Source organism: Genypterus blacodes, unplaced genomic scaffold (genome assembly GCF_046128005.1).
Source record: "Genypterus blacodes isolate CSIRO-AG114 ecotype Tasmania unplaced genomic scaffold, CSIRO-AGI_Gbla_v1 ptg000715l_1, whole genome shotgun sequence".
Lineage (NCBI taxonomy): Eukaryota > Metazoa > Chordata > Actinopteri > Ophidiiformes > Ophidiidae > Genypterus > Genypterus blacodes.
Window position 1 is genome coordinate 1 of NW_027467392.1, and position 20,000 is coordinate 20,000.

The 20,000-nt window shown below is 52.3% G+C and overlaps 3 protein-coding genes across 5 annotated transcripts in view; all 3 read right to left on the reverse strand.

Moving 5' to 3' along the window:
* Window positions 1-333: 333 nt before the first annotated feature.
* Window positions 334-3,100, reverse strand: LOC142990748 (SEC14-like protein 2). 2 transcript variants are annotated; one of them, XM_076140609.1, is made up of 11 exons: window positions 3,018-3,100; window positions 2,622-2,751; window positions 2,209-2,252; window positions 2,025-2,087; window positions 1,737-1,925; window positions 1,471-1,566; window positions 1,315-1,375; window positions 1,155-1,238; window positions 969-1,075; window positions 606-884; window positions 334-575 (listed from the first exon to the last, which is right to left on the reverse strand). In XM_076140609.1, the coding sequence occupies exons 1-10, from the start codon at window positions 3,069-3,071 to the stop codon at window positions 654-656; spliced, it is 1,059 nt and encodes a 352-aa protein (XP_075996724.1). In that variant the 5' UTR covers window positions 3,072-3,100; the 3' UTR covers window positions 334-575; window positions 606-653. The 2 variants fall into 2 exon arrangements, with proteins under 2 accessions (XP_075996724.1, XP_075996723.1); XM_076140608.1 differs by having other exon boundaries at window positions 334-884.
* A 385-nt stretch (window positions 3,101-3,485) lies between these two features.
* zfyve16 (zinc finger, FYVE domain containing 16) lies at window positions 3,486-16,480 on the reverse strand. Its single transcript, XM_076140604.1, is given in 18 exon segments — window positions 3,486-5,605; window positions 5,685-5,861; window positions 5,978-6,083; window positions 6,173-6,335; window positions 6,414-6,494; window positions 6,741-6,891; window positions 6,967-7,071; window positions 7,330-7,412; window positions 7,611-7,835; window positions 8,037-8,192; window positions 8,306-8,428; window positions 8,502-8,942; window positions 9,032-9,208; window positions 12,065-12,161; window positions 12,582-12,940; window positions 12,943-14,460; window positions 15,135-15,224; window positions 16,294-16,480. Coding segments are annotated over 17 exon segments (4,191 nt in total). The 5' UTR covers window positions 15,205-15,224; window positions 16,294-16,480; the 3' UTR covers window positions 3,486-5,446.
* Window positions 16,481-18,826: 2,346 nt separating this feature from the next.
* Window positions 18,827-20,000, reverse strand: part of LOC142990750 (drebrin-like protein B) — a 6,118-nt gene continuing 4,944 nt past the window's right edge. For both annotated transcript variants that reach the window (XM_076140611.1, XM_076140610.1), the window contains exons 11-15: window positions 19,889-20,000; window positions 19,738-19,809; window positions 19,551-19,639; window positions 19,304-19,361; window positions 18,827-19,040 (exon numbers count right to left, since the gene is read on the reverse strand). The exon at window positions 19,889-20,000 is cut by the window's right edge and continues 146 nt beyond it. In XM_076140611.1, coding sequence (XP_075996726.1) covers window positions 18,904-19,040; window positions 19,304-19,361; window positions 19,551-19,639; window positions 19,738-19,809; window positions 19,889-20,000 — 468 coding nt within the window. In that variant the 3' untranslated portion in view covers window positions 18,827-18,903. The remainder of the gene's footprint in view (window positions 19,041-19,303; window positions 19,362-19,550; window positions 19,640-19,737; window positions 19,810-19,888) is intronic.

Sequence of the window (20,000 nt, forward strand, 5' to 3'; positions counted from 1 at the left end):
CACACACTCTATTAGACCCTCTGGTTGATGACTCTGACTCTGAAGAGTTTCTCTTCATACATGAGTGTATGTAGTTGTGTGAGTGTGTGTGTGTGTGTCTCTCACAGACTCCAGGCTCTGTGCAGGTGAGGCAGCTGTCCTCAGGGACCATGTGAGCGTTGTAGCGTTCGCTGGGCACCAGCTGCAGCATCTCGCCCAGCTTCTGCTCGCCGCCTGGTTTGGTTTGCCTGTAAACACCGAAGCCGATGTCGCCGCCGTCGCTGGCAAACTGCCACCTGGGAGACGACAGGAGAGACTTTGGTTTGGTGTCATGGAGCTGGGACCTCACACAGAACCTCCACACAGGAGGCCATGAGGGTCAGAGCCTCCACACAGGAGGCCACGAGGGTCAGAGCCTCCACACAGGAGGCCATGAGGGTCAGAACCTCCACACAGGAGGCCATGAGGGTCAGAGCCTCCACACAGGAGGCCATGAGGGTCAGAGCCTCCACACAGGAGGCCATGAGGGTCAGAGCCTCCACACAGGAGGCCACGAGGGTCAGAACCTCCACACAGGAGGCCATGAGGGTCAGAGCCTCCACACAGGAGGCCACGAGGGTCAGAACCTCCACACAGGAGGCCACGAGGGTCAGCGGTGGTGAGAGGTTCTGGTCTCATTCACAGGCATGATGGAGTGGGTGGCTGAAGCTCCAGGGCCGGGCTCCAGAGGGAAGGATGGAGGGCCTGGTGGACGTGTGTTTGTACCTCAGCAGGCTGCCGGGCGTGATGACGTCATACTGCAGCTGGAGGACGGAGCCCCTGCTGACTGTCACACTGCTGTGGTACTGGACCTTCACTGAGTCCTGGATGTAGTAGGACCTGGGCACCACACCGCCGTAATTAATCTGCAAACGCCACAGAGGAAACATCTGCATCTGCATCTGCTCTGTGAGGAGACCAAGCTGATTGGACCTTTGTCTCCTTCTCACCATGGTTCTGCAGCGAGGATCTCCGTCCGGGTCGGTCAGGGTTCCTCCGTACACCACAGGAAGCTGCTCCGGGTCCACGTGCTTCCGTAACACTTCCTGCCAGTCACCTGCTCACACACACACACACGTGGGAGTGTAAATGTGCAGCTCTGGATACTCAGAGAGGTTTTAGAAAAGCAGCCTTACTTCCCAAAATGCTGATCTTCCTTCGTGTTTCCTCACACAGGAAGTGCTTGATGAGGTTGTAGGCCATGGGGAAGATCCTAGGAGCTAAACACACACAGTGAGGATCCACGTGGAGACACACACACACACACACGGACCACAGCACATACAGAAGATGGACCTTTGATGAGGAGCACTCGCTTCAGCCCCTCAGGATAGTTCTCCTCAAACATGGTGAGGACCTGAGCCAGGGAGGAGAACCAAGAGACTATGAGACCAAGAGACCATGAGACCAAGAGACCAGCAGCACACAGAGGAGACACTCAGTGGGACAAACCTCTCCGTACGTCTCCACAGCTGGCTTCCACATGTGCTTCAAGCCCAGACCCTCACAGTCATAGATCAGAGTGATGGACTCCACATTCTTCTTCAACTGATGGAAACAAGAGACAGAAGAATGAGGAGGACAGGAGGAGAGAGGAGAGGGGAGGAGAGAGGAAAGAGGAGAGAAGAAGAGAGAGGAAAGAGGAAAATAGGAGAAGAGAGGAGGAGGAGGAGGATGATAGTGAATATGAATATGAGGATGAAGAGTGTGTCCCTAACCTTCTCAGACTGGCTCTCACACTCTCTCCTCAGCATCTCTGTGTGTCTGATCTTGGTCTTCAGGAAGTCCTGTTTGCTGGCAGACATCAGGAGGCCTTTGGGGTCCAGGGGCCCGATGACATCATACCAGATGGGACTTCCCTCTCGGTCGTACCCGCACATCCCCCCCGACACGTACTTCTCAATCACCTGACCACAACAACATGACGACAACAACATGAGCACCACACTGAGACACAGCAGCAGCAGCAGTGAGCGTTTGTGCGTTTGTGAGTTTGTCGTTGGTACCTCTGGAGGTCTCCATTCAGAGACGATGCCGTCTGCTCTCATCTGCTTCCTGAAGGCGGCGTGCTGCACACAGGAAACAACATGTCACACCTGCCGCTCTGAGTTCATGAGGATTTGATTTACAAACGACTTCTTCCATGTGAGATGTAAAGCTGTTACCATGGAGACACATGAATCAGCTCACCTTCCTGATCATGGCTTCAGCTTTCTGAAGATTGAAGTTTCGGGCTGGAAGTAAAAACATGGAGGCACAGAGAGAGGAGCACAAAGGTTCAGGGGTCGGATGCTCTGGATCAATAACAGCACACAGAGATCAATACATCCGATCAGACAAACAGTCCAAGGTGAACGCCAATGTAAATATTGGAACAACCAAACGATCCAAGCCTCCATGACCTCCAGGCTGCTGAACACGGAGTCAGCCGGCCCACGTGACCACACACACACACACACACACACACACACAGGTATATGATAAACATGTTTGTCCTCTGAACTTTGACCTCTGCTCTGCGACCCAAACCCCCAATGGGTTTGATACAGTGTGTGTGTGTGTGTGTGTGTGTGTGTGTGTGTGTGTGTGTGTGTGTGTGTCACCTCTGAGCCAGCGCAGCAGGTAGTGGTCGTGCTGTGCCGGCAAGTGAGGGAGGACGTCCTGGATCCTCCCCCGAAACTGGAGGATGAAGAGGAGGAGGAGGAGGAGGAGGGTCACACAGAGGCAGCTCAGCTTGGAACATGGAGATCAGGTTTCATGTCTAAACTTACTAACACTCACATCTGCCTCTTTGTTGTTTACATGAAACAAATGATTCTGACTCATGTGGATTTTCATTGTGTGTGTGTGTGTGTGTGTGTGTGTGTGATGTTCTGAACGAGGTCCCCAGCGTCAAAGTTACTACGGTAACAGACACTAACGGATGATGAAGAAGGTGTGTGGAGTTCTGCAGAAACACACACACACACACACAGCAGCTCCTCTCAGGTTCTCCTTACCTCCTTCAGCTTCTCCTCCTGCTGGACGCTCAGACCTCCAACTCGCCCGCTCATCCTGCTGCTGCACTGAGAGAGAGAGAGAGAGAGAGAGAGAGGAGGTAGAGCAGGAAACACCACGCCCACGCCCACGCCCACACAAACACAACGCCCACACACACACACACACACAGTCACTTGTGTTTGTGTGTGCCCCCCCCCACCATCATGTGTTTAACATGAGGAAAACATTAACTGTGTTTCTCAACCTGTGGCCCGGGGCCCTCCGGGGGGTCGTCTCACTTCACTTCTTATTGATCTTCAAACCTGATTCCAAAAGTTTAAGACCAAATGAAGTCAAAAGTTGAAACACTTCAACATAAATAATTATAAACAACCATTCATAAACACACATTAGAATAAAGATCAATCAAAACAATGAAGTCACCTGTGAGCAGATCAATACTTAAGAAAGATTTCAATGAAAATAAGTCCAGTTTGCATCAAAATCATTTTATTCTTTAAATACAGGCAGAGAAACTGATTTTTAAACAGATCAGACTCCTTAAGAAGATCAACCAGGCTGCTGCTGCTGCTGCTGATCAATAAATACATGAGTCACACCCAGGCAATCAATACAGACATCCAGCCACACACACACACACACACACACACAGGTCAACACGTGATCAAGAGCACAGGCAGGTCAGGGGTCAAGCTTCTTCACCTTCTGATGCTTCAGCTCACTTCATCATCTACTGCATTCATGTTAGAAGACTCATGTGTCACTCACAGAGCAGAAGCTGAGGGACCTTCACCTGGAGGAACATCTGGAGGAGCACCTGGATGAACTGCCTGTGCAGATGTGCAGATGTTGCCAGATGGCACCAGCACCGTGCAGATGTGGTCCACACAGCTGGAGGTCAAACTGAACTCCACCCAGGTTACTTTGCTTCTTGCTGTGAATGTGGAAAGTGATGTCTGTGTCTTCATCTCCTTCACCTCTGACCTCCGTTGCTCTGTCAGTGTGTCATTGTGCTTCTCTTCAGGCCTGCAGGTCTCTAATGGACCCTCATGGATGATCCTCCACATGAAGAGAGAAGCTGAGTGCCTGTAGTGCAGCAGCATCAGGAGGAGCAGGTATGAAGAACCATCACATCTGCACATGGAGCTCAGAGCCCAGAGGACGGTGAAGAAGAGCTCCAACATGCTCCAACATGCTCCAACATACAAGAAACTAAGTCCAGAACTTCGCCTGACAGTCTGCAGGTGTGTAAACACTTGAACCTCCATTAGAGATCCCATCAGGTTGAGTTTCAGAGTGAAGCTGACTGAAGCTTACAGGGGATCTGAACCTGACTCAACCTTCATCTATCAAAAATATGAACTCTGATTCCATTTCAGAAAGCTTGGATAGAATCGCTCCAAAAATAAGTCTGCAAGATTTAAAATAAACTTACAATCTCTATGCATATATGTCTTTATGTTTGGACTGAGCTGAGCCCCCAGGACCCCAGAGACACAGAGGGACCAGGGACCAGGGACCTGTGGGACCTGTGGGACCTGTGGGACCTGTGGGACCTGTGGGACCTATGGGACCTGTGGGACCAGGGACCTGTGGGACCTGTGGGACCTGTGGGACCTGTGGGACCTGTGGGACCTGTGGGACCTATAGCACTGCACTGTCCCCCCTCCACACGCGTGTGAGGGGGGACAGGCATAGACACATCCTGTCTACATCCTGTGGACATACAGGAAGTTGTTCACAGGATGCACACAAACACTTAGGGGCTAAAACAATCATCAATTTAAAAACTACATCGCCAGGGTAACCGACATTGATAAAACATCGGTTGTGTTAATGAGCTGGGCGGAGCCTCGTACAGGTGAGACCACAGAAGAAGAAGAGAGGAAGCTCACCAGGCTGGGGATGGAGTGTAAAGGTGGGAGGAGGAGAGAAAGGTCATGAAAGGTCATGAAAGGTCAGGAGGGCAAAGGCGTCCAGACACATGAAGCTCAGACTGAACACACTGAAGCTCAATCAACCAATCAGAAGCTTCAGCACAAACCGCCTGCTTTGGTTTTCATTCATTTGCCGTCGACAAGAAGCAGAAGCTCTTTGGCTGATTTCCTGTGTGACATGAGAGGAAAGCAGGTCCCTGCACTGCGTGTTCAAACGCACACGCTACATGTGTGTAGTGTCTCTGTGGCATCAGGTGGAGCGGCTGGGCTCTACTTAGCGTTTGGTTTGTGGAGTTAAAGCAGCTTTGGTGAGCAGATGAGCGCTGAGCGTCCTCACGTCTGAACTCTGAGGAGCGAGGACACGGGATCGTCCCGTCACCTGCCACGCGTCCTCGCCGCGCTTCCTGTGGAATAGTTACGCCCCGACGCAGCCGGGCCCTCCGCCATCTTTAATTAGGTCATTTGTTGGCACGCGAGGCTGTGCGTGTGTGTTACAAGGTGTGTGTGATGTAGAAGACAAACTCCACGTCCATGGGAGTCTGCGGAACGCCGGCGCTTCCTCCGTGGATGACCGGGATCAGGGCGCCGTCCAGTTCGTTCATGTAGCGCTGAGGGAGGAGGCGGCCTCCTGACCCGGCCTGGTACTCCACCTGAGAGGAGACGCAGAGCGACTGTTAGAGAGCGGCACAGAGCTTTGGCCTCACAGATGCAGAGCTCTGATCTTGTTACCATGTCAACCTGCGTGGAGACTCGGAGGGAGAGACAGTTGATGCCCCCGGAGGAGAGAACGGCGAGGTGAGGGGTCAGAGCGCCGCAGGCGGCCGAGGCTATCTCCTTCTGAAACAGACTGCAGGCGGGCAGCACCGAGGCCAGGCTGCCCTCTGGGTCCTTCAGCTGGTAGAACACCTGCAGGAGGATTCAGTCAGTCACACAGCTGCACACCTTCAGAGACCTGCACCTGGTCCAGGGACCCCAGGGACCCCAGGGACCCCAGGGACCCCAGGGACCCCAGGGACGCTCACCTCTGTGCACCTGATGCTCCGCCCCTCAGACTCAAACTCTGCCTCCTGCTTCATCCTCACACTGTGGACTCCATCCAGAGCTCTACCATCCACCCTGCTGCTCTGGCTGCAGGGAAACACAGACTGACACGTGATCACATGACCTCACCTACGTGTGTGTGTGTGTGTGTGTGTGTGTGTGTGCAGAGCTCTGACCCCACGTTGACAGGAGGCCTCCAGCTGACCCAGCGGATGGTCACGTTCTCTCTCAGCTCTCCTCCGTCGTTCTTGCCACAGGGGATATGGAAGTCCGTCTGCTCCCTCAGCGCCGTGCGCAGAGACTCCATGGTCTCTGGAGGGATCTGAACCATCAACCCATCTAACACACACACACACACACACACACCTTAGCGGCTGGTTGAGATGCTCCTGAGGTGCTGAGATGTTGACCTGTTACCTTCTACGATGCTGGACTTGGCTATGAAGCCTGATGAGGCCTTCAGGGCTCCATTAAAGACCACAAAGCTGGCTCCTGTTACTGCAACACACAGGGGGGAGGAAGATGAGCTCTCGCTCTCGCTCTCTCTCTCTCTCTCTCTCTCTCTCTCTCTCTCTCTCTCTCTCTCTCTCTCTCTCTCTCTCTCTCTCTCTCTCTCTCTCTCTCTCTCTCTCTCTCTCTCTCTCTCTCTCTCTCTCTCTCTCTCTCTCTCTCTCTCTCTCTCTCTCTCTCTCTCTCTCTCTCTCTCTCTCTCTCTCTCTCTCTCTCTCTCTCGTGACCTCTGACCTGTGCGGGTCTTCCCAGGCTTGCTGTTGGCCTGGGTCTGGTAGTTCCCCTCCTGGTTCTGGAGACAGACCAGGTGGGAGTCTGCCTCGGGGCTGAAGCTGGCCCCGATGCTGATGACGTGCTCGTTAGATGAGTTCACCACCTTCAGCATCTGTGAACACACACACAGAGGTCATGACCTGTGCCCTGTAGGAGTGACCTGTGTGCTGCTGCAGGGCGCTCTGACCTGGTTGAAGCTGCTTTTGGGGATGTCGATGTAGCTGTGGCCCATCTCCATGTGGATCCTCAGGCCCTCCACCACACACAGACTGTACTGGTAGTTCCTCAGGTCCTGTTCCACACACACACACACACACACACACACACACACCACTTCATCTAAAGCTGCTTTCCACCCATAGGGGGCAGCACAGAGCTGCAGTGAGTCAGAGGCTCTGGATCCTGAGCTCAAACACACTCAAGTGCAGTAACACACAACGGTGGGATACAACTGATCCTCCACAGGTGTGTGTGTGTGTGTGTGTGAATGTGTCAATGTGTGTGTGTATGAGTGTGTGTGTGTGTGTGTGTGTGTGTGGAGGGTACTTACAGCGAGTAGATTCATGATGGTGTGTCCAGTTTCTCGATACACAGACTCTCGAAATCGAATACTGATGAGGGTGGTGGGATACACTGAAAATGATCAGTCAGTCAGTTTATCACAAGCACAGATCAAAGGGAAACGAGCAGATCACACACACACACACACACACACACACACACACACACACACACACACACACACACACACACACACACACACACACACACACACACACACACACACACACACACACACACACACACACACACACACACACACACACACACCACTGTGTTCAGCTCCGAGCCGCAGCAGCAGCCTGAGTGGGAACACTTTGGCCCAGGGAACCTCCAGCTTCTGGATCAGCACACCGAACAGGAAAGGCTGGGGGGGCAGAGGAAGTCCGTCCAGGGGCTGACAGCTGGGAGAGAAGAAGAGGAGCCCACCGTGATCCTTACTGCCCAGGAAGCTGCTCAGGAACGTCACGTTACCCAGATCCTCCACAAACTTCCCTGCAGCAAAGCACAAACACAGCAGTGTGACTCCAGGATCATGACACCATGGGCATCAGTGTGTGTGTGTGTGAGGGACCGTGTGCACGCACATACAAGACACACACACCTGTGTATGATGAAGGAAGAAGGAACAGAAGGTAAAGATGAAAGTGTGTGTGTGTGTGTGTGTGTGTGTGTGTGTGTGTGTGTGCCCTCTACCTTTCAGGGCGTCTTGGTAGATGTTGAGGTAGAGAGTGAAGAGATCTCTGGGCAGAGTCTTCTCCTCAGGCAGACACTCCAGCAGGAACAGCAGCTCCCTCTGACCCACAGCCTGGAGACCACTGGAGCCCAGGAACCAGCACTGATGCCCCCCGTCTGAGGGAGAACACACACACACACACACACACACACACACACACACACCTCAGTGTGTGAATCCTCCTCCTCTTCATCAAACACATTCCAGCTCAGGTTTGTGCTCCACTCACATGTGACCAGTTTGATGTTGACCAGCAGGTTGGCATTGAGGACAAAGGTCAAAGGTCGGGGTCCTCCCTCCTCCAACAGGTGCAGAATCTGGCAGGGGGCGGGGCTTTCCTCCACCAACACATCTGAAAGAACACACAGCTCTTTGAGCGTTGCCCTCAGCAGCAGCGGCCCTGCAGGTGAGCGAAGCTGCCGTACCTCCTGCTTGGTCCTCCCCCGTGGTGATGAGGAGCGGAGGAAGCTCCTCGCTGTCCGGCTGCAGACCGGGGTCCCACTTCACCGAGGAGCTGAGTCCACACAGTAAAGCGTAGTCCCAGGGTCCAGACACCGGGGGGCGCAGCACCTCGGCGGCTTCGGGAGCCTCCGGGGCCGACGGGCCGCACGTCACCGCCTCTGCTCCCGATGAGCCGGGCTGAGGAGAGACGGGATCGGGACCGCGTGACCGACCCCCTTCGGGTCCGGCGGCCGGGTCTGTGTGTCTGCCGCGTGTCGGTCTTACCGTCACGGCGTCTGCGGTCACGGGACTGAGCTCCTGCGAGCTCCTGCGGCCGCTCACCAACAGCTTGCTGGTGTCTGCCACCTCCCCGTTGGGCAGGATGCCATCGGCAAACCAGACACGCTTCTGCTCGCGAGGACAAGCTGATAAAACAAAGACACGGTGTTTTTAGGAGGCTAGTGTCAGAAACATTACAATTCTAGCAAATGCCAGACTGGAGGAGCGTTCGTACTGTCGTTGCTTGGCTGCTTGAGCACGGACACAGGCACCATGACAGTAGGGGGAGGAGAGTTCAGAGTGCCGGCGGCTCGGGCCTGCTGCAGAGGGGGGATGGTGCTGCAGTACTCAGACGGCACGTTGGGGTTTGGGCTCGGACCCGTAGGACTCATCATCCGCTCTAAGGCCTGGGCTGCAGGGACGGACAGACGGAGAGAGGGCAAGAGAGAGAGACAGGGACAGAGAGAGAGAGAGACAGAGAGAGTGAGACAGGGACAGAGAGAGAGAGACGGAGAGAGTGAGAGAGAGAGAGAGGGTGAGAGTGAGAGAGAGAGACAGAGAGAGTGAGAGAGACAGAATGAGAGAGAGAGAGAGAGTGAGAGTGAGAGGGGGAGAGTGAGAGAGAGTGAGAGAGAGAGAGAGAGGGACAGAGAGAGTGAGAGAGACAGAATGAGAGAGAGAGTGAGAGTGAGAGTGAGAGGGGGAGAGTGAGAGAGAGTGAGAGAGAGAGAGAGAGAGACAGAGAGAGTGAGAGAGACAGAATGAGAGAGAGAGTGAGAGTGAGAGGGGGAGAGTGAGAGAGAGTGAGAGTGAGAGGGGGAGAGTGAGAGAGAGTGAGAGAGAGAGACAGGGACAGAGAGAGAGACAGGGACAGAGAGAGAGAGACAGGGACAGAGAGAGAGACAGGGACAGAGAGAGAGAGAGACGGAGAGTGAGAGAGAGGGTGAGAGTGAGAGAGAGAGAGAGACAGAGTGAGAGAGAGTGAGAGGGAGAGAGTGAGAGAGTGAGAGAGAGAGAGAGACAGAGAGAGTGAGAGGGAGAGAGTCAGAGAGAGTGAGAGAGAGAGAGAGAGAGAGAGGTAGAGAGAGTGCGAGAGAGTGCGAGAGAGTGAGAGCGAGTGGGAGAGAGTGAGAGATCGAGAGATAACAGAGAAAGAGAGAGAGACAGAGACAGAGAGAGACAGAGAGAGAGTGAGAGTGAGAGACAGAGTGAGAGAGAGGCAGAGAGAGACAGACAGAGTGAGACGGAGAGAGAGAGACAGAGAGAGTGAGAGATTGAGAGAGAGACAGACAGACAGAGAGTGAGAGAGAGAGACAGAGAGAGAGAGAGAGACAGAGAGAGGGAGACAGACAGAGAGAGGGAGACAGACAGAGTGAGACAGAGAGAGAGAGAGAGAGACAGAGAGAGTGCGAGAGAGTGCGAGAGAGTGAGAGAGAGAGAGAGTTTTGTCCTGGAGCTGTTTCTTTGTCCTGTGTTTACACCTGGTCACCACTAGATGGTAGCAGAGACTCAGGAACTCTCTACTAGTGGATCTGGAGGAAAACAACAATGAGGTCACCTAAGATCCAGCAGTGATTACATCACAGAGGGACGTCATCTAAACACCATGTGAGGATCTTCATGTTCTCTCCTTCACTGACTGAAGGACTCAGAGCCGTAGTGCCCTTGAGCACAACACAAACTCTGACCTGGCCTGGACTCTGAATTAGCTTCAGAGACATGAATGGAAATCAATCATCAGTGTCTGAAACAGGAAGCAGCTTCATGTTGACTGATCACTTTCAGTGATTGTTGTTTTGTTTGACTTTGGACAAAATATTTGATGATGAATGTGAAGGTTTGATCCTCTTCATCTGTGTCCACACACTTATGGCACCTGTGTTTACAGAAAGGCTTTGATCCTCATCTCTCTGGAGGTTTGCTGCTCGGTAGTGACTGACTGACTGACTGACTGACTGACTGACTGACTGAGCTGTGATGAACAGAGGCGTCACTCACTCTGCCTCATGCTCGTGCTGACGCAGCGCTCCTGTACAATCATAGATCTTTATGGACAACAACAACAACAACAACAACAACAAGCCGGCAGCTCACAAACCCAAACAAGAGGCAGAGAAACACCACAACAGCACAAGTTGTTCAAACTAAAACCAAACATTCCTACGTCCAGATGAGTTAGTTTGATTGTAAAGTATCAGGATGACAAAGCAGAAAGAGGAGGAATCTACCAAAGCTACTGAGCCTAAGCAGCAGCACCACAACAATGCAGCAGCAGAACACCCAGACTCTGCATCGGCACTTTGCAACATCTGCAGAAACACACGTCTTACCTCACACTCCTCACCTGCTCTTCATCACCTTCACTATCCTTCACTCCGCTCACACTCTGGCTCTGACTCGCTGTGTTTTTAGCCTGATTAGCCTGTTAGCTCTGACTCGGGGTGTGTGCGGTGCAGCTCACTGATATGAGAGATGAAGAGCGAGGAGGAGGAGGAGGAGGAGGAGGAGGAGGCAGGGGTGAGAGAGGGGCGGCACCAAAGGAAAGTGGATCACCTCCTTCTTCTTAAATTAGACGCCATGTGAGGATCACATGTCTGACACACACACACACCCACACACACACACACACACACACACACACACACACACACACACACACACACACACACACACACACACACACACACACACACACACACACACACACACACACACACACACACACACACACACACACACACACACACACACACACACACACACACTCAAGGACAAATGCCAGTGTCCTGCTGTAGCTCTCCTCTCTCCTCCCTCCTCCCTCCTCTCTCCATCCATCATCCCCCCTTGTCTCCCTGGCTCTGCTGCAGTCTGCAGGCTGAGCTCTCTGAACGCTCTGTGGACCCCACAGGTCCCAGGACCAGAGGCCTGAAGGACAGCATGGATCTACTGGCTTCCTCCAGCTCAGACCTCACACATGGAGCTCTGCTCATCATCTCCAGATGAAGAGCAGAGCTCTCAATGTACCCATCCATCTATGTTCCATCTGTTACACACTGAAGAGCCTGAGCAGGGAGAAGAACATCTGGGCTCTGCTCTGCTCTGCCTCTTCTCCTCACTGAGTGAATCCTCTCTGGACACACTGAGGAGCATCAACCCAGAACAACAGACACAGGAGGACTGCTGGACCTGAGAGCTTTGGCTTCGTCTCTTCTCAGTGTGTGTGTGTGTGTGTGTGTGTGTGTGTGTGTGTGTCCCAGGTGAGTCTTACCTTTGTGTATGGCATCAAAGCAGAGGACACACACACGCGCCTCTTTGTCCAGGTACTGCAGCTTACACTTCCTGTTACAGCACACAGCACAGTACACCTGAGAGAGAGAGAGAGAGAGAGAGAGAGAGAGAGAGAGAGAGAGAGAGAGAGAGAGAGAGAGAGAGAGAGAGAGAGAGAGAGAGAGAGAGAGAGAGAGAGAGAGAGAGAGACAGAGAGAGAGAGAGAGAGAGAGAGAGAGAGAGACAGAGAGAGAGACAGAGACAGAGAGAGAGAGAGAGAGAGAGAGAGAGAGAGAGAGAGAGAGAGAGAGAGAGAGACAGAGAGACAGAGAGAGAGAGAGAGAGAGAGAGAGAGAGAGAGAGACAGAGAGATAACATGAGACACACACACAGTGTGTGTAGACAGTGGACCATGTGTGAGACCTGCTTGGTCACATGTTAGTGAGGTGTGTGTGTGTGTGTGTGTGTGTGTGTGTGTGTGTGTGTGTGTGTGTGTGTGTGTGTGTGTGTGTGTGTACCTTCCCACAGGCTCTACAGTGATGCCTCCTCTTGGTGAAGGTGAACTTCTGCCAGCAGTTCATGCAGTTGGGGGCTTCAGAGTCTGGGACCCAAGAAGGCTGCTTGCTGCCAGGCCCCGCCCCCTCCTCTCTGAGGGGCTCTCCAGGATAGGGCGGCGGCTCTGACAGCTCATCGTTCCCCACACTGTTCTCCTGCAACTCCTGAGGAGCGTACACACAGCTGGGACCCCCCATGTTGGGATGATCTTCTGATGGATTAGGACTTACAGGTGAATTCTCTTCCTCCTCTAATGTGCTCGGTCCTACAGAAGAGCCGCTGAGCATCTGAGCCTCCTCCTCCTCCTCTTCACCTGCTGGGGAGATGGAGCAGCTGGGCAGTAGAGCTGCTTGGGTCTTGCTCCTCCATATGAGGGCTGTGGATCAGGACTGCTGTAGGTGCTGCTGGGTGGAGAAAGGTTGAAGACTTCTGGCTCTGCTGGGACAGTAAGGCAGGAGAACTGTGACGGTGCCGGACCCCCAGCATGAGCACCTTCCTCCACAGACACACGTCCCTCCTGCCTCGCTGGGCCGTGGCTCCTCAGCTCCTCTGCCCCCGGCCTGTCCTCCAGGCCTCCTGGTTCTGAGAGGCCTTCATGCTGGCCACATTCCCCAGAGCTGCTGCAGTAGTAGACCCCTCTCCCCTGCTCTGCCTCAGCGTGGCTCTGCAGGAAGGCGTCCAGCTCCTCGTCTGTGACCAGAAGCTCCGCCCGCTCGCTCTCAGGCAGGTACTCAAAGCCCAACTCGGGAGGATCCGACGGGCTGGGTTCAGAAAGATCTGAGGAGGAGGCCACGTCCAAAGAAGGCAGAGCGGGAGATCCGAGACAGAGGTGCTGTCCCTCTGGTGACACTCTACCCTCTGTGACCTGCATCACCGGCTCCTCTCCGACGTCCAGGGATGAGTCTGCCTCTGCGCTCTCAGAGAGCTCCTCCTCCTCCTCAAGCTGACCCTCCACTTGCCCAGGTTCTTCTTCTCCTGAGTTGTCAGGCTTCACCAGAGCTCCACACACAGACACGGCTACAGGTAAGCATGAGGAGCAAACCGCCTCAGCGTCTGAGGGCCTGGTGTTGGGACCTGCAGGAGAAGCTGCATCAGCCTCATCCAAAGGTTCTTGCAGCTTCTCCTCTTCCTCCTCTGTGGCTGAGTTGTCATTAATAGCGCAAGCAGATGGTGCACCTTCTAGTTCACAAGAGTGTGGAGAGTTGTCCACCTCCTCTGTATGCACCTCCTCTCTGCCAGCAGGCTCTGGTGAATCATCTGAGGGCTCACAGCTCCGCTCTCCTGCTGCAGGAAGAATGACATCCAACAAGCTGAGTGAGGCAGAATAGGGATGAAGCTCTCCAGGTTCTCCCTCAGCTCCACTGGGCTCGCTCCCCTCCCCTCCTGGTGGAGCCACCACAGGGCTGTCGAAGTCTACCAGCAGGGCCTCCTCCTCCTCCTCCTCCTCTTCCATGTGCATCTCCACCACATCCAGCTGGTTGAAGGCGTCGTGGCTCTCGGCCCTGACCAGCATGGCAGAGCCAGTGTCGTTGACGAGGTCGCACACCGGCTTCAAAGCTCGATCTGGGCAGGGAGGCACACAACTATTTGCTGGCCCGCGATCCACAGAGGACAGAAGGTCCACTCCGGTGAGAGGCTGACCTTTGGCCTCTCCGTCATCGGGGCTGCGTTCAGGACCGGCGGAGGGCTCGGGGCAGCTGGGGCTGGAGCCATAATGAAGAGCGTTGAGGTCAGGGAGGCTTTGTGGGATGGTGGCCGTCTCTGAGGTTAAACACTGAGAGCCCAGAGAGGAGAAGGAGCAGGAGGAGGGCTTCAGGAAGACAGGTTTACAGTCAAGCTCCTCTGTAAGGCAAGAAGAAGGAGAACACGTCAAAGGGACCTGCAGACGTGTGTGTGTGGCTTACAACAGAGACAGACTACAGCTACTACATGACAACACACACACACACACACACACACACACACAGATGATCTGACTCACTAAGTGATGTCATCACATGAACAAGTGCTGTCTAAACTAACTTCACAACAATGATGTCACATATCTCTAGATTCTGAAGTGTCAGTCACCTCACATCACTTCATCTCTGTGTGTCAGTGTGTACATGTGTGTGCTTCTCTTCATGTCTGGAGGTCTGGAGGTCTTTGGATGAACTCTTTCTTCTACAGCACAAAGAAAAGTTCTGGTCTCCACAATAAAAGCTCCACATCACCAATAGAACAGCTTGTTGTTCAGAGGTCAACATGTGAGTCTGTGACTAAGCTTCTGTCTTCATGTAGAGGAGCTTTAGAGGCTCTAACATGTGATCATGGATCCATAAGGGTCCATCAGAGACCTACAGACCTGAAGACACACACACACACACACACACACACACACACACACACACACACACACACACACACACAGACACAGACACACAGACAGAGAGAGAGAACACATGATTTCTGGTACGGTGGAGAGAAACCCAGAGTTATGGATCAGACTTTGTTGTCCATATATTTCTGTCACATACCTGAATGAAGTTCAAAGTCATCCAGCAGTTTGTCCAGGTCACACACAGCTGCCTTGAAGAAGCTGTCCATGCTGGACCGACACACAGGGCCTGACAGGACAGAGGACAGGGTTCGCTCTGAGAACTGTTTATTACATTTAACAACTTACTCATGAATCCATTCTTCACTACACACACACACACACACACCAATGCTGGAGTCCCATGTTGGCACACTGCTAAACCACTGCATTCACTAACATAACACATGGATGACAGCACCAGTCATACTTCCAACAGAAAGGTCCCGGCAGGTTAAAGCCGTCTCAGCTTCATGGACGTCCTCCTGTCACTGAGTCACACTGAGTCACTCTTGTTTCCAGATATGAAGCCATAACTGGTTGAGCAGGATGCAGTGAGTGCATCATGTTTACTCAGAGGACATTCAACATGTCTCTGCTTCTTTCCACCTCAGGTGTAAGATATGTGGGGGACACAGCAGGAGTCCTCAGGCCTCCTCTCCACCTCCATCAGCATCATGAGAGCCTAAGAGTGACTGAGTATTTACTGTATAGTGTCTTTACTAACCCTCAGTCGGGACTGAGAGCAACACACTGACTGAGGAGCTCTAGAACTAACCTGTCAATGAGGTCCTACAGACACTTGGTCAGGTCAATGAGGAGGCCCAAGCAGGAATGAGGATGAAGGAGTCAGATGACGTCATGATCTCCAACTTATAAATCAGTGTCAAACTAAACTCGGTATTTCTGTCAGTAGGTAAGGTTCATCACAATACTCATCGGAGTAAGTTGTCAATTCAATCATTGTCATCTTAGATAATCCGTTCAGTGAGCAACACCACAAGTTACAAACAAAGCAAAAATTAAGAACAATAAGGTGAATAACAAGTGTCACAACAAACAAGCTAACAGCTAAACACCGCAGCGAGCTGGAGATCATAACAGCACAAACCTGTCAGCACTTCTCCTTAAAGGAACGATTACATCAACATTTAGTTAAGCGTCTGTTCTTATTTCCTAAACGTCCGCTTGTGTTTGAACGCAGACATTTAACAGAATGGGAGACGCTAACGATGCTAACGTTAGCCCGTCCGCTGAGCCGATAGCAGGCTAACGCAGGTAGCTCCGCTCGTTAACCTGCTGTCTCTCTCGCTTCTTACCCGCAAGAACGCGCTTTATTCCATCACCGGAATCATCCACAGTCGGTAGTCAAAGGCGTTTCCGGAGTGACACCGGGGGAAAGGTCGTTAACGCCTCGGTTTCATTCTTCTGACGAGAGGCTGAAGTTGTTTGGGAAGCTCAGGAGTTTACGGCAGGAGCGCGGCCGCCATCTTGTATAGCGACGGACCGGGTCAGCGCAGCGGCAGAGCGGCAAGCAACGCGGCGGAGCGGAACGGCAGAGCGGCACGCAGCGCGGAGCGGCAGCGCAGACTTAAGAGTTCACATCTAAGAAAACTGTAGATATTATTCAACCTTCCTAAAATACTCTGAGGTATAATTCACTTATTTCATTAGACGGACTGGATTTTAATTTTTTGATATTGAATATTTTCAAGCTCTGCTCTGCCTGACTTCTGCAATAAGAGCTCAACCTATCTCCTGTGTTCACTCACTGAGCTGTGTGGTGATGTAATGAGGTCATCTCTGTTCTTCTTCTCCTGTTTGTCGTCATGACGCCTTGCATGTTCCTCTACTCCACATCCTCTCTGCTGCTTCGTGTTAGTGAAGTGAGAGACACAGATGACTTTAGGCTTTTATTCTTAGAATACAGAGAAACATCATACAGACTGAAGACATGTTGGAGTAACAGAGAAGAACCCGTGATCACATGAGAGCAGAACATGGGACCAAGAGATGAGGTCAGCAGGTCACACACACACACACACACTAGTGAGGGAGCTGGTGGGGCACCAGCTTGTATTGAGACCCACAGGAGGGGCAGCGCTGAGCCTGACCCTCATGGATCCAGAACCACACCACACACGTGTTGTCCTCCTCACCTGCAAATACAAGCACAGCATCAGCTACCAGCTCCACACTCACACACAAGACACACGCCCACCCCCCCCCTCTCTCTTACAGACACAGCCCACGATCCTCTTGTTGGTGACGGAGGTCACAAGGTGGGGGTCGGCCTTGGAGCCTGTGTACTCTTTAGGCTTCATCATGCTGTAGGGATCCTGAGGCACAGAGAGAGAGAGAGAGAGAGAGAGAGAGAGAGAGAGAGAGAGAGAGAGAGAGAGAGAGAGAGAGAGAGAGAGAGAGAGAGAGAGACAGAGAGAGACAGAGAGAGACAGAGAGAGACAGACAGAGAGAGAGAGAGACAGAGAGAGACAGAGAGAGAGAGAGAGAGAGAGACACACACAGACAGACAGAGACAGAGACACAGACAGAGAGAGAGAGAGAGAGAGAGAGAGAGAGAGAGAGACAGAGAGAGACAGAGAGAGACAGACAGAGAGAGAGAGAGACAGAGAGAGACAGAGAGAGAGAGAGAGAGAGAGACACACACAGACAGAGACAGAGACACAGACAGAGAGAGAGAGAGAGAGAGAGAGAGAGAGACAGAGACAGAGAGACACACACAGACAGAGAGAGAGAGAGAGAGAGAGAGACACACAGACAGAGAGAGAGACACAGACAGAGAGAGAGGCACTTTGTTTACATCGCCCACTTCTTGTCCACATTCAGGACTCTGGGCTCTCTTCTCCTCAGGTGAGAGGTGAGAAGTACTCACTCAGTACGACATCGCGAAGTGTGTTAACAAACAAACAAACAAACACACACACAAACACACACACACACACACACACACACACACACACACACACACACACACACACACACACACACACACACACACACACACAGTCAGTTCATTACAGACTCATTACAGCCGCTGTGTGTGTGTGTTTGTGTGTTTGTTTGTTTGTTAACACACTTCGCGGTGTCGTACTGAGTGAGTACTTCTCACCTCCGGTCGCCATGCCGCGGCTCAGCAGAGGGAGTGTGGGTCGGCGGGCCGCCAGAGCCCTGACGGAGCGGAGCAGCAGAAACCTTCCAACCATTTCTCCTTCCTCACTGTCGCTGGTCGCAGGATGATGACGACCGTGCGTGCATCCTCCCTCTGTGCCCTTCTACTGCCCTCTGCAGGGGGAACAGAGAATACACGCCACAGAGCGGTGTGGAGGAACTGGAAGAGGGAAATCACCTTGATTTATGAGTTAGGTCATCGATCAGATATACTAATGATCAGATATACTAATGATCAGATATACTAATGATCTGATATACTAATGATCTGATATACTAATGATCTGATATACTAATGATCTGATATACTAATGATCAGATATACTAATGATCTGATATACTAATCAACTTGAATGATGAAAGTTGAAAGTCAGTGAAATGAAAGTTATAAACATGTAAACATCTGTCTTCATGTATAAACCATGTAAATATCTTGTTGTATTTATTGAGTTGTCTGTGTGTGATCATAATTCCCTTCTCTTCTGACCTACTCACATATTATGAATGTGTCAGGAAACAAGGGAAGTGTTTCTCCTCCATTACTTTGATTTGCTCCCTTGTAACTGTGAAGAATGACAGCATTGATTGTGTATTGATGATCTGAAATGTGTGAAATATCCAATCAGACAGGAAGAACAGAGGTCTCAGTACTGAACACACAGACGTGAGTGGACTCCTTTAATGATGAGCTCAGAGAGCGTGAGATCAAATCCATCTTCACATCAACATGAAGCTCTGAGTCACAGACGCTCCACATAATTAGCAGGAAACATTCCGTAGCGTCCGTCCGGTCCAAACCCTCTCCACCAGCCCTCGTCCACCATCTCTATGCCGGTAATGATGTCATCGGGGTCAAGGGTGATTTCAGTATCGTCAACTGTGGAGGAGAGATGATGGAACATGAGTGAAGTTGTGTGTGTGTGTGTCTGCGTGTGTGTGTGTGCGTGTGTGTCTGCGTGTGTGTGTGTGCGTGTGTGTCTGCGTGTGTGTTTGTGTGTGTGTGTGTGTGTGTGTGCGCATGTGCGTGTCTGCATGTGTGTGTGTCTGCGTGTGTGTGTGTCTGCGTGTGTGTGTGTGTGTGTGTGTGTGTGTGTGTGTGTCTGTGTGTGTGTGTGTGTGTGTGTGTGTGTGTGTTCGTACCGGCCTGGTAGTCATAGAGCGCTCGAGCACAGATCCCCTGCCCCTCTGCATCTCCAGCCTGATCACCCACACAAAACAACTATTTAGATTGAATACATTTAATTGAATTCATAATCTAATAAACCTGGAGGTTAAAATGAATCTGTCTGCATAGTTGTTGTTCTCCTGAGCTCTCATGATCTTTGTTTGCATCAGCACATCTGTGTTTGTCTCTGCTGGCTGAGCTGAGGTCAGAGGTCAGACTCACAATGGAGCTGACGTCCTCATAGATGTCCTCCTCCTCCGTCCCTGCTGAGGGCAGCGGCTCGTACAGGTCCTCCTCCTGACCGGGGTTCACTGTGGAGGGGAGGGAGACAGCGTATCAGAGCTGTGCGTCGTCATGGCTACACTGTCACATTAAGGAGGAGGAGCCTCTGGAGGCAGCTTCTTCCCACCTGGCATGACTTCCTCTGCATCATCATCAAACTCATCTGACCACTCCTCCTCCTCCTCTGTGTAAGCAGCACCTGGAACAGAGACCCCACTCCCGTGTTTACTCATGGCATGATCACATGTTTCACAGACGTGCACCAGCCAGGAGCCCACCTGCAGCCTGGACAGGAGAGCCATGTGACCCTGGGAGAGGAGGGGAGGCGGCTCCCAGGGAGGGAGACCGGACCGGAGAGGGAGACCAGACCTGAAAGCTGGACTGGACTGG

What these genes read in the sequence shown, in the direction of transcription:
- LOC142990748 (XM_076140609.1), bottom strand. Translation starts at nt 3,071, where the DNA reads ATGAGCGGGCGAGTTGGAGGTCTGAGCGTCCAGCAGGAGGAGAAGCTG. An exon ending in CTGTGGAGACGTACGGAGAG is followed by an intron (nt 1,376 to 1,470) that starts GTTTGTCCCACT and finishes TCCCTGGCTCAG; the next exon opens with GTCCTCACCATGTTTGAGGA. An exon ending in ATCCTCGCTGCAGAACCATG is followed by an intron (nt 885 to 968) that starts GTGAGAAGGAGA and finishes TGGCGTTTGCAG; the next exon opens with ATTAATTACGGCGGTGTGGT.